Below are 15000 nucleotides of genomic sequence, written 5' to 3' on the forward strand. Positions count from 1 at the left end.
AGAGAGAGACAGAGGAAGGGGGTGGGAAGGAAGTCAGGCGTGTCCGCCAGAGCTGAAGGAGGCACTCACAGCTTCCAGAGTGCAGTGATTGACTCGGAGATCTCTCAAGACCTGACTTACATGAACCCACATGTTTACAATCGACACACCTTCCAGTCCACTTCCCCCCGCCCCTCCCCCGTGCCTCTTCAATCCACTTCTCAAGACATCCCCAGACCAAAACCATCCCCCTATAATACGGGGGTGAGAGGCGCATTCCCTCCCCCCCCCCCCCAGCTTAAAAGATAACAGGTAATGAGTATTGCGTATGCTGGTCAGGTAGGAGCATGGGGGGAAGGGAAGCTGGCAGTAGCAGGCTGCTGGGTGGGCCGGCCACCCTACTGCTTCCACTTCCCCCGCCTCAGTACACGAGGTCCATTCATTCCAGTTTCCATTGAAAAATTCAGTAGACCGTCGGTGCTTGTGAGGGGAGGGTGTGCCGCGCGGGTCTCCGGACAAACCTGACACCTTTCAAGCGTTCCAGTGCATCGTTTCTCACACGCGTGCTTGTGAATGTGGATTAGTGAGAGAAAGCGCGTGGTTTCGACCCTGTGTACTGCTGACTTCGTAAAACCACGATAAGTGGGCGAAACAGCGACACAAACATGATTAACCTCTTATTTCTTCTGTTTACCTCCAATTATGGTGAGTACACAAGAAAAAATGTCCTCTGGAGGAATTTATCATACAAGTTTTGACACACGTTAAGTACTAGACACGTGTTGAGTACTAGACACGTGGTGAGTACTAGACACATGTTGAGTACTAGACACGTGGTGAGTACAAGACACATGTTGAGTACTAGACACGTGGTGAGTACTAGACACGTGTTGAGTACTAGACACGTGGTGAGTACAAGACACATGTTGAGTACTAGACACGTGGTGATTACTAGACACGTGGTGAGTACTAGACACGTGTTGAGTACTAGACACGTGTTGAGTACTAGACACGTGTTGAGTACTAGACACGTGTTGAGTACCGTACACGTGTTAAGGAGGAGACACGTGTTGGGTTCCAGAAACGTGTAGAGTACCAGACACGTGTTGAGTACTAGACACGTGTTGAGTACTAGACACGTGTTGAGTGCTAGACACATGTTGACTACTAGACACGTAATGAGTACTAAGCTTGTTGCGTACAAGACATCTGTACTTAACACGTTTAGTACTCATGCGCTGAGTATTTAACAGGTATTCTAGACAGATAGTGAGTACTACACAGGTGCTGAGTACAAGGAAAAGATTGAATCTAAGTAACTGAGTACAAAAACAGGAGTAAGTGCATTTCACTGAGTACAAAAAATGATTCTATTTACTGGAAAGGATCAAATCAAGGTACTTGAGTACGAGAAAAAGAGAGTACATGTCTAGAGCACTAGATTGAACTTTAGCTGTTTGAACTAGTATAGTACTCTGGCTTACCATTGAACTGGAGAATTGCGTAAAAATGTTGAATATACGCTATGATTTAGTGGGCGGGTTTTTAGATACGCCTGGTCAGTCTGGGAAAAAGAGCGTATTGTGGGTGTTTTGCATGTGCGTATTGTAGTGTTTGTGCGTATTGTAGTGTTTGTGTGTATTGTAGTTGTGTGTATTGTAGTGTTTGTGCGTATTGTAGTGTTTGTGCGTATTGTAGTGTTTGTGTGTATTGTAGTGTTTGTGCGTATTGTAGTGTTTGTGCGTATTGTAGTGTTTGTGTGTATTAGTGTTTGTGTGTATTGTAGTGTTTGTGCGTATTGTAGTGTTTGTGCGTATTGTAGTGTTTGTGTGTATTAGTGTTTGTGTGTATTGTAGTGTTTGTGCGTATTGTAGTGTTTGTGTGTATTGTAGTGTTTGTGTGTATTGTAGTGTTTGTGTGTATTGAAGTGTTTGTGTGTATTGTAGTGTTTGTGCGTATTGAAGTGTTTGTGTGTATTGTAGTGTTTGTGTGTATTGTAGTGTTTGTGCGTATTGTAGTGTTTGTGTGTATTAGTGTTTGTGTGTATTGTAGTGTTTGTGCGTATTGTAGTGTTTGTGTGTATTGTAGTGTTTGTGTGTATTGTAGTGTTTGTGCGTATTGTAGTGTTTGTGTGTATTGCAATGTTTGTGTGTATTGTAGTGTTTGTGCGTATTGTAGTGTTTGTGTGTATTAGTGTTTGTGTGTATTGTAGTGTTTGTGCGTATTGTAGTGTTTGTGCGTATTGTGCGCTCCAGGTACTGCAGTCAGTACTGCAGCGCTCCAGCACTGCAGCGCTCCAGCAATTGCAGCGCTCCAGCACTGGGTGCTGTCTGCGCACTGCAGCGCTCCAGCGCACCAGCCTCTTTGGTGCACAGCGGTCTGTGCGCACTGCAGCGCTCCAGCGCACTGCAGCACCCAGCGCACTGCAGCGGCCTGCAGTGCACCAGCGCCTGCGGAGCACTGCAGCGTCGCAGCGCATCAGCTGCCCAGGCACTGCAGCGCTCCAGCAAGTACTGCAGCGTCTGCGTGCACTGGCTGCCCAGTGCACTGCAGTGCCTGCGCGCACAGCTGCTCCAGTGCACTGCAGCGCCCAGTGTACTGCAGTGCCCAGCACATTGTAGTGCCCAGGCATTATGCCCAGTACTGCAGTGCTCCAGTGCACTGCAGTGTCGTGCGCACTGCAGCGCCCAGTGCACGCAAAGTGCTCCAGGCACTGGGCAGCGCCCAGCGCACTGGCAGGCTCCAGTGCACAGCGTCTGTGCGTACTGCAGCGCCCAGCGCACTGCAGCGCTCCAGCGCAAGTACTGCAGCATCTTGTGCGCATTAGCATCTGTGCGCATCATTGCAGCGCCCAGCGCACAGAGCGCTCCAGCAATTAGCGCTCCAGCGCACTGCAGCGCTCCAGCACAGCGGCCCAGCGCAATTGCAGCGCCCAGTAAATTGCAGCGCTCCAGCGCATCAGGAGCGCTCCAGTGCATCGCAACGTCTGTGCGTATCAGGCGCCCAGCACTGCAGCGCTCCAGCACTGCATCGCTCTGTGCGCATTAGCGCCTGGTGCGTACTGCAGTGCTCCAGCGCACTGCAGCGTCTGCGCATCGCAAGCGCCCAAAGCGCAATTGCAGCGCTCCAGTGCACAGCGTCTGTGCACTGCAGCAAATTTGCGCGCAATTGCAGCGTCTGTGCGTACTCGCAAACGCTCCAGTGCATCGGCAGCGCTCCAGCGCATCAGAAGCGCTCCAGCAATTGTTGCCCAGTGCACCGTGTTGCTCCAGCGCACTGCAGCGCTCCAGCCACCGCAAGGCCTTGCGCGCATCGCAGCGGCTCCGGTGCGCACGCGCTCCAGTACTGCAGCGTCTGGTGCCGCACAGGCGCGCTCCAGTGCACGCAAACGTCTTGTGCATCAGCGCTCCAGCGCACGCAGCGCCCGGCACCGGCAACGCCCAGTGCAATTGCAGCGCTCCAGCGCAATTGCAGCGCTCCACCTTGGTGCGCACAGCGCATGCGTACTGCGGTGCGTCTGTGCCGCAATACAGCGTCGCAGCACAGGCGCCCGTACTGCAGCGCCTGCGCGCATCAGCGCCTGGTGCAACAGCGCTCCAGCACTGCAGCGCTCCAGCGCACAGAAGGCCTTGTGCGTACTGCAAACGTCGCGTACCAGCCCAGCGCAATTGCAGCGCCCAGCGCACAGCGCCTGTGCGTACTGCGCGCTCCAGCACTGCAGCGCTCCAGCGCACCGGCACCGTGCGCATTGCAGCGCTCCAGCGCACTGCAGCGTCTGTGCGTACCGCAACGCCCAGCGCATTGCAGCGCTCCAGCGCACTGCAGCGCTCCAGTGCATTAGCGCCTGCGTGCACTGCGGTGCCCAGCGCACGCGCTCCAGCACACTGCAGCGCTCCAGCGCATCGCGCTCCGTGCGCACTGCAGCGCTCCAGCGCACCAGCGCTCCGTGCGCATCACAATTTGTGCGTATTGCAGTGTTTGTGCGTATTGTAGTGTTTGTGTGTATTGCAATGTTTGTGTGTATTGTAGTGTTTGTGTGTATTGTAGTGTTTGTGCGTATTGTAGTGTTTGTGCGTATTGTAGTGTTTGTGTGTATTGCAATGTTTGTGTGTATTGTAGTGTTTGTGCGTATTGCAATGTTTGTGTGTATTGTAGTGTTTGTGTGTATTGCAATGTTTGTGTGTATTGTAGTGTTTGTGCGTATTGCAGTGTTTGTGCGTATTGTAGTGTTTGTGTGTATTGCAATGTTTGTGTGTATTGTAGTGTTTGTGTGTATTGCAATGTTTGTGTGTATTGTAGTGTTTGTGCGTATTGTAGTGTTTGTGCGTATTATAGTGTTTGTGCGTATTGTAGTGTTTGTGCGTATTGTAGTGTTTGTGCGTATTGTAGTGTTTGTGCATATTGTAGTGTTTTTGTGTATTTTAGTGTTTGTGTGTATTTTAGTGTTTGTGTGTATTGTAGTGTTTGTGTGTATTTTAGTGTTTTTGTGTATTTTAGTGTTTTTGTGTATTGTAGTGTTTGTGCGTATTGTGGCTGTTTTTGTTCGTATAGTGTTTTTTGATCGTATTGTGTTTTTTGTTGGTATTGTGTTTTTTTGCTCTTATTGGGCTGTTTTCTTGTTCGTATAGTGTTTTTTTTGTGCGTAATGTGGGTGTTTATATTTTTGTGCGTATTGTAATTTTGCGTGTATTGTGTATTGTAGCTGTTTTTGTGTCACCTACGCAGTAGGATGCTTCAGTCGAATACAGAAGAGGCAGTAGAAGCAATAGATAATGTCGTCAGTCCCTCAGCCTGGAGTAGTGTTGAGGTGGTCAGTCCCTCAGCCTGGAGTAGTGTTGAGGTGGTCAGTCTTTCAGCCTGGAGTAGTGTTGAGGTGGTCAGTCCCTCAGCCTGGAGTAGTGTTGAGGTGGTCAGTCTTTCAGCCTGGAGTAGTGTTGAGGTGGTCAGTCCCTCAGCCTGGAGGAGTAGTGTTGAGGTGGTCAGTCCCTCAGCCTGGAGGAGTAGTGTTGAGGTGATCAGTCCCTCAGCCTGGAGAAGTAGTATTGAGGTGGTCAGTCCCTCAGCCTGGAGGAGTAGTGTTGAGGTGGTCAGTCCCTCAGCCTGGAGGAGTAGTGTTGAGGTGGTCAGTCCCTCAGCCTGGAGTAGTGTTGAGGTGGTCAGTCCCTCAGCCTGGAGGAGTAGTGTTGAGGTGGTCAGTCCCTCAGCCTGGAGGAGTAGTGTTGAGGTGGTCAGTCCCTCAGCCTGGAGAAGTAGTGTTGAGGTGGTCAGTCCCTCAGCCTGGAGGAGTAGTGTTGAGGTGGTCAGTCCCTCAGCCTGGAGAAGTAGTATTGAGGTGGTCAGTCCCTCAGCCTGGAGAAGTAGTGTTGAGGTGGTCAGTCCCTCAGCCTGGAGGAGTAGTGTTGAGGTGGTCAGTCCCTCAGCCTGGAGTAGTAGTGTTGAGGTGGTCAGTCCCTCAGCCTGGAGAAGTAGTGTTGAGGTGGTCAGTCCCTCAGCCTGGAGAAGTAGTGTTGAGGTGGTCAGTCCCTCAGCCTGGAGAAGTAGTATTGAGGTGGTCAGTCCCTCAGCCTGGAGAAGTAGTGTTGAGGTGGTCAGTCCCTCAGCCTGGAGAAGTAGTGTTGTAGTCAGTCCCTCAGCCTGGAGAAGTAGTGTTGAGGTGGTCAGTCCCTCAGCCTGGAGAAGTAGTATTGAGGTGGTCAGTCCCTCAGCCTGGAGAAGTAGTGTTGAGGTGGTCAGTCCCTCAGCCTGGAGAAGTAGTGTTGAGGTGGTCAGTCCCTCAGCCTGGAGAAGTAGTGTTGAGGTGGTCAGTCCCTCAGCCTGGAGGAGTAGTGTTGAGGTGGTCAGTCCCTCAGCCTGGAGAAGTAGTGTTGAGGTGGTCAGTCCCTCAGCCTGGAGGAGTAGTGTTGAGGTGGTCAGTCCCTCAGCCTGGAGAAGTAGTATTGAGGTTGTCAGTCCCTCAGCCTGGAGAAGTAGTGTTGAGGTGGTCAGTCCCTCAGCCTGGAGGAGTAGTGTTGATGTGGTCAGTCCCTCAGCCTGGAGTAGTAGTGTTGAGGTGGTCAGTCCCTCAGCCTGGAGAAGTAGTGTTGAGGTGGTCAGTCCCTCAGCCTGGAGAAGTAGTGTTGAGATGGTCAGTCCCTCAGCCTGGAGAAGTAGTATTGAGGCGGTCAGTCCCTCAGCCTGGAGAAGTAGTGTTGAGGTGGTCAGTCCCTCAGCCTGGAGAAGTAGTGTTGTAGTCAGTCCCTCAGCCTGGAGAAGTAGTGTTGAGGTGGTCAGTCCCTCAGCCTGGAGAAGTAGTGTTGAGGTGGTCAGTCCCTCAGCCTGGAGAAGTAGTGTTGAGGTGGTCAGTCCATCAGCCTGGAGAAGTAGTGTTGAGGTGGTCAGTCCCTCAGCCTGGAGAAGTAGTGTTGTGGTCAGTCCCTCAGCCTGGAGAAGTAGTGTTGAGGTGGTCAGTCCCTCAGCCTGAAGTAATGTTGAGGTGGTCAGTCCCTCAGCCTGGAGAAGTAGTGTTGTAGTCAGTCCCTCAGCCTGGAGAAGTAGTGTTGAGGTGGTCAGTCCCTCAGCCTGGAGAAGTAGTGTTGAGGTGGTCAGTCCCTCAGCCTGGAGAAGTAGTATTGAGGTGGTCAGTCCCTCAGCCTGGAGAAGTAGTGTTGAGGTGGTCAGTCCCTCAGCCTGGAGAAGTAGTGTTGTAGTCAGTCCCTCAGCCTGGAGAAGTAGTGTTGAGGTGGTCAGTCCCTCAGCCTGGAGAAGTAGTATTGAGGTGGTCAGTCCCTCAGCCTGGAGAAGTAGTGTTGAGGTGGTCAGTCCCTCAGCCTGGAGAAGTAGTGTTGAGGTGGTCAGTCCCTCAGCCTGGAGGAGTAGTGTTGAGGTGGTCAGTCCCTCAGCCTGGAGAAGTAGTGTTGAGGTGGTCAGTCCCTCAGCCTGGAGGAGTAGTGTTGAGGTGGTCAGTCCCTCAGCCTGGAGAAGTAGTATTGAGGTTGTCAGTCCCTCAGCCTGGAGAAGTAGTGTTGAGGTGGTCAGTCCCTCAGCCTGGAGGAGTAGTGTTGATGTGGTCAGTCCCTCAGCCTGGAGTAGTAGTGTTGAGGTGGTCAGTCCCTCAGCCTGGAGAAGTAGTGTTGAGGTGGTCAGTCCCTCAGCCTGGAGAAGTAGTGTTGAGATGGTCAGTCCCTCAGCCTGGAGAAGTAGTATTGAGGCGGTCAGTCCCTCAGCCTGGAGAAGTAGTGTTGAGGTGGTCAGTCCCTCAGCCTGGAGAAGTAGTGTTGTAGTCAGTCCCTCAGCCTGGAGAAGTAGTGTTGAGGTGGTCAGTCCCTCAGCCTGGAGAAGTAGTGTTGAGGTGGTCAGTCCCTCAGCCTGGAGAAGTAGTGTTGAGGTGGTCAGTCCATCAGCCTGGAGAAGTAGTGTTGAGGTGGTCAGTCCCTCAGCCTGGAGAAGTAGTGTTGTGGTCAGTCCCTCAGCCTGGAGAAGTAGTGTTGAGGTGGTCAGTCCCTCAGCCTGAAGTAATGTTGAGGTGGTCAGTCCCTCAGCCTGGAGAAGTAGTGTTGAGGTGGTCAGTCCCTCAGCCTGGAGAAGTAGTGTTGAGGTGGTCAGTCCCTCAGCCTGGAGTAGTGTTGAGGTGATCAGTCCCTCAGCCTGGAGTAGTGTTATTGTGGTCAGTCCCTCAGCCTGGAGAAGTAGTGTTGTGGTCAGTCCCTCAGCCTGTAGAAGTAGTGTTGAGGTGGTCAGTCCCTCAGCTTGGAGAAGTAGTGTTCAGGTGGTCAGTCCCTCAGCCTGGAGTAGTGTTGAGGTGGTCAGTCCCTCAGCCTGGAGGAGTAGTGTTGAGGTGGTCAGTCGCTCATCATGGAGAAGTAGTGTTGAGGTGGTCAGTCCCTCAGTCTGGAGAAGTAGTGTTGAGGTGGTTAGTCCCTCAGCCTGGAGGAGTCGTGATGACGTGGTCAGTCCCTCAGACTGGAGGAGTAGTGTTGAGGTGGTCAGTCGCTCATCATGGAGGAGTAGTGTTGAGGTGGTCAGTCCCTCAGCCTGGAGAAGTAGTGTTGAGGTGGTCAGTCCCTCAGCCTGGAGAAGTAGTGTTGAGGTGGTCAGTCCCTCAGCCTGGAGAAGTAGTGTTGAGGTGGTCAGTCCCTCAGCCTGGAGGAGTAGTGTTGAGGTGGTCAGTCCCTCAGCTTGGAGAAGTAGTGTTGAGGTGGTCAGTCCCTCAGCCTGGAGGAGTAGTGTTGAGGTGGTCAGTCCCTCAGCCTGGAGGAGTAGTGTTGAGGTGGTCAGTCCCTCAGCCTGGAGGAGTAGTGTTGAGGTGGTCAGTCCCTCAGCCTGGAGGAGTAGTGTTGAGGTGGTCAGTCCCTCAGCGTGGAGGAGTAGTGTTGAGGTGGTCAGTCCCTCAGCCTGGAGGAGTAGTGTTGAGGTGGTCAGTCCCTCAGCCTGTAGGAGTAGTGTTGAGGTGGTCAGTCCCTCAGCCTGTAGGAGTAGTGTTGACACAATATAGTTTAGATGGCCAAAGACTGCAAACCTCACTCAAGGAAAAAGATCTGGGGGTGAGCATAACACCGAGCATATCTCCTGAGGCGCACATCAATCAGATAACTGCTGCAGCATACGGGCGCCTGGCAAACCTACGGATAGCGTTCCGATACCTCAGTAAGGATTCGTTTAAGACTCTGTATACCATTTACGTCCGGCCCATACTGGAGTATGCAGCACCAGTTTGGAATCCACACCTAGTCAAGCACGTCAAGAAATTAGAGAAAGTGCAAAGGTTTGCAACAAAACTAGTCCCAGAGCTACGGGGATTGTCCTTCGAAGAAAGGTTTAGGGAAATCGGCCTGACGACACTGGAGGCCAGGAGGGTCAGGGGAGACATGATAACGACATATAAAATACTGCGCGGAATAGACAAGGTGGACAAAGACGGGATGTTCCAGAGAAGGGACACAGACACAAGAGGTCACAATTGGAAGTTGAAGACTCAGATGAATCAAAGGGATGTTAGGAAGTATTTCTTCAGTCATAGAGTAGTCAAGCCGTGGAATAGCCTAGAAAGTGACGTAGTGGAGGCGGGAACCATACATAGTTTTAAGGCGAGGTATGATAGAGCTCATGGGGCAGGGAGAGAGAGGACCTAGTAGCAATCAGCGAAGAGGCGGGGCCAGGAGCTGTGAATCGACCCCTGCAACCACAAATAGGTGAGTACAAATAGGTGAGTACACACACACACACACACACACACATATATTATTATTTATTTATTTATTTATTTATTTATTTATGCATATATTGTAGACTGTTTAGGAACCAACTAGGATTACGTAATTTCTTTTTCATGAGAAAAGAAAATAGCTTTGCTGCTTCTTATATACTAAATAATGTAGATCTCAATCATTCTGAATGACAGAAAGATATAAGAGTTTGGTCACCAGTATCGTGAAGCCAAGACAACAGACCATAAGTGTTTACAGTAAAACGAATAGAATTCTTGGCTTCATATTAAGAAGCATAAATATTAGAAGTCCTCAGGTTATTCTTCAACTTTGTATATCCGTTGTTAAACTCCAGGTTGACGAAGTTGATCCCATGTGTCAGAACTCTATCTTACGAGGACAGACTGAGAGCTCTGAATCTGCACTCTCTAGAGAAGCGTAGAATTAGAATTAGGGAGAATATGATTGAAATGTACAAATGGAAAATTGGACTAAAGAAGAGGGACAAATAATGTGCTTAAAATTTAAACGACAGAACTTACGGAACTGGCCGCGGGGGCGTTGAAAGCCCCTCCAGGTATACACCAGGTATAATGGATTAAAATTGGAGAAATTTAGATTTGTAGATGTGTGGAACAAGCTTCCAAGTAGCGTCGTTAAAGTTAAGACCTTGACTAGCTTTAAAAGTAGGTGGGACAGGTACATAAGTGGGTGAGTTAGACCTGTCTAACATGGGCCAGCAGGCCTGGCTATACTACCCTTGTGTAATCGAGACCACACTGACTTCGAACACCACGTGGTCCCACGTGCCTCATCGTTCCTATATCATAATTGATGTTGTCATCAATATTCTCTTTATCCTGGCCGACACATACACACGTAGGTGATACATGAAACCTATACACATCCAATTAATTACATTACACGCTTGAGCTACGTCCAGTGGGTGAACTTACAAACTAATAACCCACAATTAGACACACTAGAAGGAAGAGTGAAGTTACACACACATGGTCACATATTTTCACATAGACATAACACTATCTCCATCTTCAACCAAGCATCCCCAGCCTCAGCGAAGACCATGTGAAAAATGCCTTAGTAACATACACAGTCATGGCCTCATTTACCCTGAGGTCAAACGCTTGACCTACCTCCCCACTCCATTTATCCCTGACCTTACATAACTTAGTTTGATTCATCTCCAGTATAGAGGAAGTGTTAATTAGACTAAAGCAGCTCACGTTTTTCTATTTAATGACACGAAAGATTATTTAGGAAAGACGATATTCTAAAAATCTAGAAATCTGGTAATAATAGGTGTTGCACAACACTGTATATCACAGAGAGGAGCATTTCTTGGTGTATATACGGCGAGAGATACGCACTTTTAATATGTGAGGAGATGCACACCTTCTGATGTGTACACACTTAGAGTTACACATCTCTCAGTGTGTTTACACTGAGTCATAAACAGCTCTTGGAATACATACAGCTCTGTGTATATATATATATATATATATATATATATATATATATATATATATATATATATATATATATATATATATATATATATATATATATATATATATATATATATATATATAATATACACACAGCTCTTGTTGTATATACACTGTGTAGTAGCGTCTGTTTCACCAACAGCTCGACAGCGGCAGCAGTACACCAGACCTGAGCAGACTTCTGGCGTATACCTGGGCAGACTGCTGGCGTATACCTCTCATTAGCGCCAGATGGGACACGGGCCGCCGCTTCGCTGCTGTTGCTGAGATTCCTGCGTCTCCCGCGCCTGCCTGCCTGGCAACGGCATAACTACGCTGATTGTGCGTAGGGACGCAGGTGGGAGGGGGAAGGACACTGTGGGTGCATACGCTCTCATGAAGGAATTACTCTTCTCTTTCTTAAGAGCGTCTTTCATAGGAATGTCTTCAACGCTACCTGTGACTGGCTTTGAGGGTCTGGAGCCAGGTTTGTCTGGAGCTTGCCTGATCGACCGGGCTGTTGCTGCTGTCGGCCCGCTGGCCCACATGTCTATCATAGCCTGATTCATCTCTCACTTGGCAGAGGCAGTGGTGCAGTTTCCTTTTGAATCCGTCTACACTTGTTCCGGCAGAGTTTCTGAGATCTACTGGCAGTGTTTTGAATATTCTAGGCCCATAGATAATGATGCAGTGTTCTCTTATTGTGCCCACGGCGCCCTTGTTTTTTATTGAGATTATTGTACACCGCCTCCTCCTCCTCCTCCTCCTTCAATATCTCTCACTTCAGTATGTACTTACTGTAGTATGTAGATCTGGGACTAGCTCCTCCAGTGTCTTCAGAAAGTATGTATCGAAACTTTGAGGCGTTCCTAGTAGTTTAAATAGTTTCTTGGGTCTGTGCAGCCAATAGATGATCGTTGTATCTGTTACAGCTCTGATATCTCTCCTGCCTTGAATGGAACCGTTAACACTGAACAATACTTTATGTGAGGGAGCACAAGTGATACGAATTGTTCCTTGTTTTGAAAGTTCTTATTATCCACCCTGTCATTTTCCTGGCTTTCATGATATTTGCCTTAGCGTGTTCTTTGAAAGACAATTAAGTTGGCATTATTGCACCCAGGTCTGCCCTCCTGTGTTTTGTACAGTGTTCCTCTTGTGATGTAGTTCAGCTGGGCTTGTGAGGTCTCTGGGGAGACCTAATTTAACCAATTATATGGTCACACCTTGCCTTGGCAAACGTCTGTCAGCCACGCCCACGTCTGAGGTCTTTTGTTCTTGACGGCGTCAGACCTAGGCGTCAGGTCGTACACGTGGTTGTGGGGTGTGATTGGACCACCATATAAACCCAAGGAACAGCTGAGCAGAGGAGATTCGAGTGGAGCTCTGGCCTGTGAGCAGAGCTGAGCTGGAGAGTCTCGGGAGGAGAGACTGTTGGAGACATTGGGCAGAGTAATGGCTTGGAGCAGTACTCATGCTGTGTAGGTCTTGGGACCTGTGGCTTAGTTCCTGCAGTGAACTGTCCTCTGTACTATATTGTAAGTTGATTGTGTTCCCTGTCTCACTGCTTATGTGTACCACCCCATTTATCTAAACCCCAATGATGTACTCCTGTTCCCAAATATATTATTGTACAAGGACTTAATAATAAACTGTGTTTGAGTAGAATAGTAATATTCACTGTCCCCGTTATTTATTCTTATTTCCATTTATTTATGTTAAGTTAAAGTAGTGAGAGGGTGAGTAGTGTGGAGTGGTGGGTAGAGTAATGAGAGGTGAAGTTGTAGTCACCAGTGACCCCACATTACCTACCAACCTCCACACTCATCCCTCCTGCTGCCTCGCCTGTCCCCTGACTACTGACTCCCTCCTCTTACCCCCATATTCCGCTAACCAATACCCCCTACATGACACTCTTGAGGTCTTTATTGTTACTGTAACTGAGTAGCTTCTGTTTGTAACCCCAGAACATTGTTAATTTCTGCTGTTTTTCCTGCTGCCAGCCTGGCTCCGGCCTCCCACACACCTTGCTTCCCCCACCCACTGCCAGCCTGGCTCCGGCCTCCCACACACCTTGCTTCCCCCACCCACTGCCAGCCTGGCTCCGGCCTCCCACACACCTTGCTTCCCCCACCCAATGCCAGCCTGGCTCCGGCCTCCCACACACCTTGCTTCCCCCACCCACTGCCAGCCTGGCTCCGGCCTCCCACACCTTGCTTCCCCCACCCACTGCCAACCTGGCTCCGGCCTCCCACACACCTTGCTTCCCTCACCCACTGCCAACCTGGCTCCGGCCTCCCACACACCTTGCTTCCCCCACCCACTGCCAACCTGGCTCCGGCCTCCCACACACCTTGCTTCCCCCACCCACTGCCAGCCTGGCTCCGGCCTCCCACACACGTTGCTTCCCCCACCCACTACCAACCTGGCTCCGGCCTCCCACACACCTTGCTTCCCCCACCCACTACCAACCTGGCTCCGGCCTCCCACACACCTTGCTTCCCCCACCCACTGCCAGCCTGGCTCCGGCCTCCCACACACCTTGCTTCCCCCACCCACTGCCAGCCTGGCTCCGGCCTCCCACGCACCTTGCTTCCCCCACCCACTGCCAGCCTGGCCCCGGCCTCCCACACACCTTGCTTCCCCCACCCACAACCAACCTGGCTCCGGCCTCCCACACACCTTGCTTTCCCCACCCACTGCCAACCTGGCTCGGGCCTCCCACACACCTTGCTTCCCCCACCCACTGCCAACCTGGAGAGGCGCGCGTAACGTGGAAGTACAACAGATATTGTAAACATTTTAAACGACAACGATTGAATGTTACAATGTTATCGTTCAGGTGGTGGCAGGGAAAACCTTTAGTCTGTGCATTGTTTGCGGCTTTCACACAGATCCCACACACAAGATCGCTCCGACAGTGAAATAAAGATACCAGGATACAACTTATTTAGATGCGCCAGAAAGAACAGGCAACAAGCGAGGTTGGCCTGTATGTCACAGAGTGGCTCATTTGCTCAAAATTACTAAACACCGCAAACGATGTAGTTGAAGTTTTGGCAGTAAAGATTGAGAACCAAAACCTAGTCATTGTGGTTGTATATAAGCCGCCAGATGCAATCTCTCAACAATTCAAGGAACAGTTATTGAAAATTTGTTACTGTCTGGAGAATCTACCAACCTCAGCACTAATATCTTGTTCCTGGGTGATTTAAGACATTTAAAAAGGAGGAATGTGGCAAATAATGTTTTAGCTGAGATAACACCAGGAGGCAGCTCAGATGCACATTCTCACACACCTGAGCTACTGAATCTCTGCAACAAATTCACCTTAAACCTGAAATAGTTGAGTTGATACGACTGGAAAATATATTTGACCTTATTTGGCCTCATAACATTATCAAAGCCAATTAATTCGGATCACAACTTAATCGAAGACCAGACGTTTCATGCACAGGACTTCTGACCAGCAAAACGTGAACAGTTACGAGAGAATCTTCACCAAACTCAACTATAACAACAAGAACATCTAATAGGATCAGATTAACTATGTCGTTAACGAAACATAGTGGGAAGATATCAAACAATACGGATACGAACCAGTGCCTAGAAGGACTCAACTATGTGGCACTTGAGGTATTGTCAAAACATTTCCCTGAGAAAAAAGAAGAGAAGATGTGAACTAGAAAGAGAGAGATGCTCCTTGTACAGGCAAAGGCGAAGAATCATAGAGGTTTTCAAAGGGGTATTGGCTAGAGAAAAACAAATTATTGAACTTAAGTTAATCATACAGGATCTAGGAGGGACAGAAGAATTTAAAGTAATAAATGAAACTAAAAAAATACACAGTTACTACAAACTAGAGATACAGCTCCACTCTACAAAGATGACAATAAAACAATAGCAAAAAATTATACACCGTTAACACTTAACGTTCCAAGTCATAAAAATCTTTGAAAGGTTCTAAGAAGCAAGATCGTTAATCATTTGGATAGCCAACCATTGCACAATCCAGGGATATATTGGTTCAGAGCTGGTCGCTCCTGCCTTTCAAAACCACTGGACCATTAGATGTAGAGAATGTACAGAGAACCTTTACTACACATGTTAGTTCCATCAAACACCTTAATTACTGGGAACGTCTGGAGTCACTTGACCTGTACTCACTGGAGCACAGGAGAGAGAGATACATCATAATCTACACCTGGAAAATCTTAAAGGGACTGGTCCCAAATCTGCACACACATATTACTCCCTACGAAAGCAAAAGACTGGGCAGACGGTGCAACATACGCCCAATGAAAGTAGGGGCGCCATTAGTACACAGTAAGTGT

General features: G+C 49.2%; 1 protein-coding gene across 1 annotated transcript in view; it reads left to right on the forward strand.

Moving 5' to 3' along the window:
* Positions 1-498: 498 nt before the first annotated feature.
* The window catches only part of LOC128700606 (uncharacterized), an 87304-nt gene continuing 72802 nt past the window's right edge, over positions 499-15000 (forward strand). Inside the window, exon 1 of the mRNA XM_053793889.2 lies at positions 499-684. Within this exon, the coding sequence (XP_053649864.2) occupies positions 645-684 (40 nt within the window). The 5' untranslated portion in view covers positions 499-644. The remainder of the gene's footprint in view (positions 685-15000) is intronic.

This window comes from Cherax quadricarinatus, chromosome 20 (assembly GCF_038502225.1).
Source record: "Cherax quadricarinatus isolate ZL_2023a chromosome 20, ASM3850222v1, whole genome shotgun sequence".
NCBI classification, from domain to species: Eukaryota; Metazoa; Arthropoda; class Malacostraca; order Decapoda; family Parastacidae; genus Cherax; species Cherax quadricarinatus.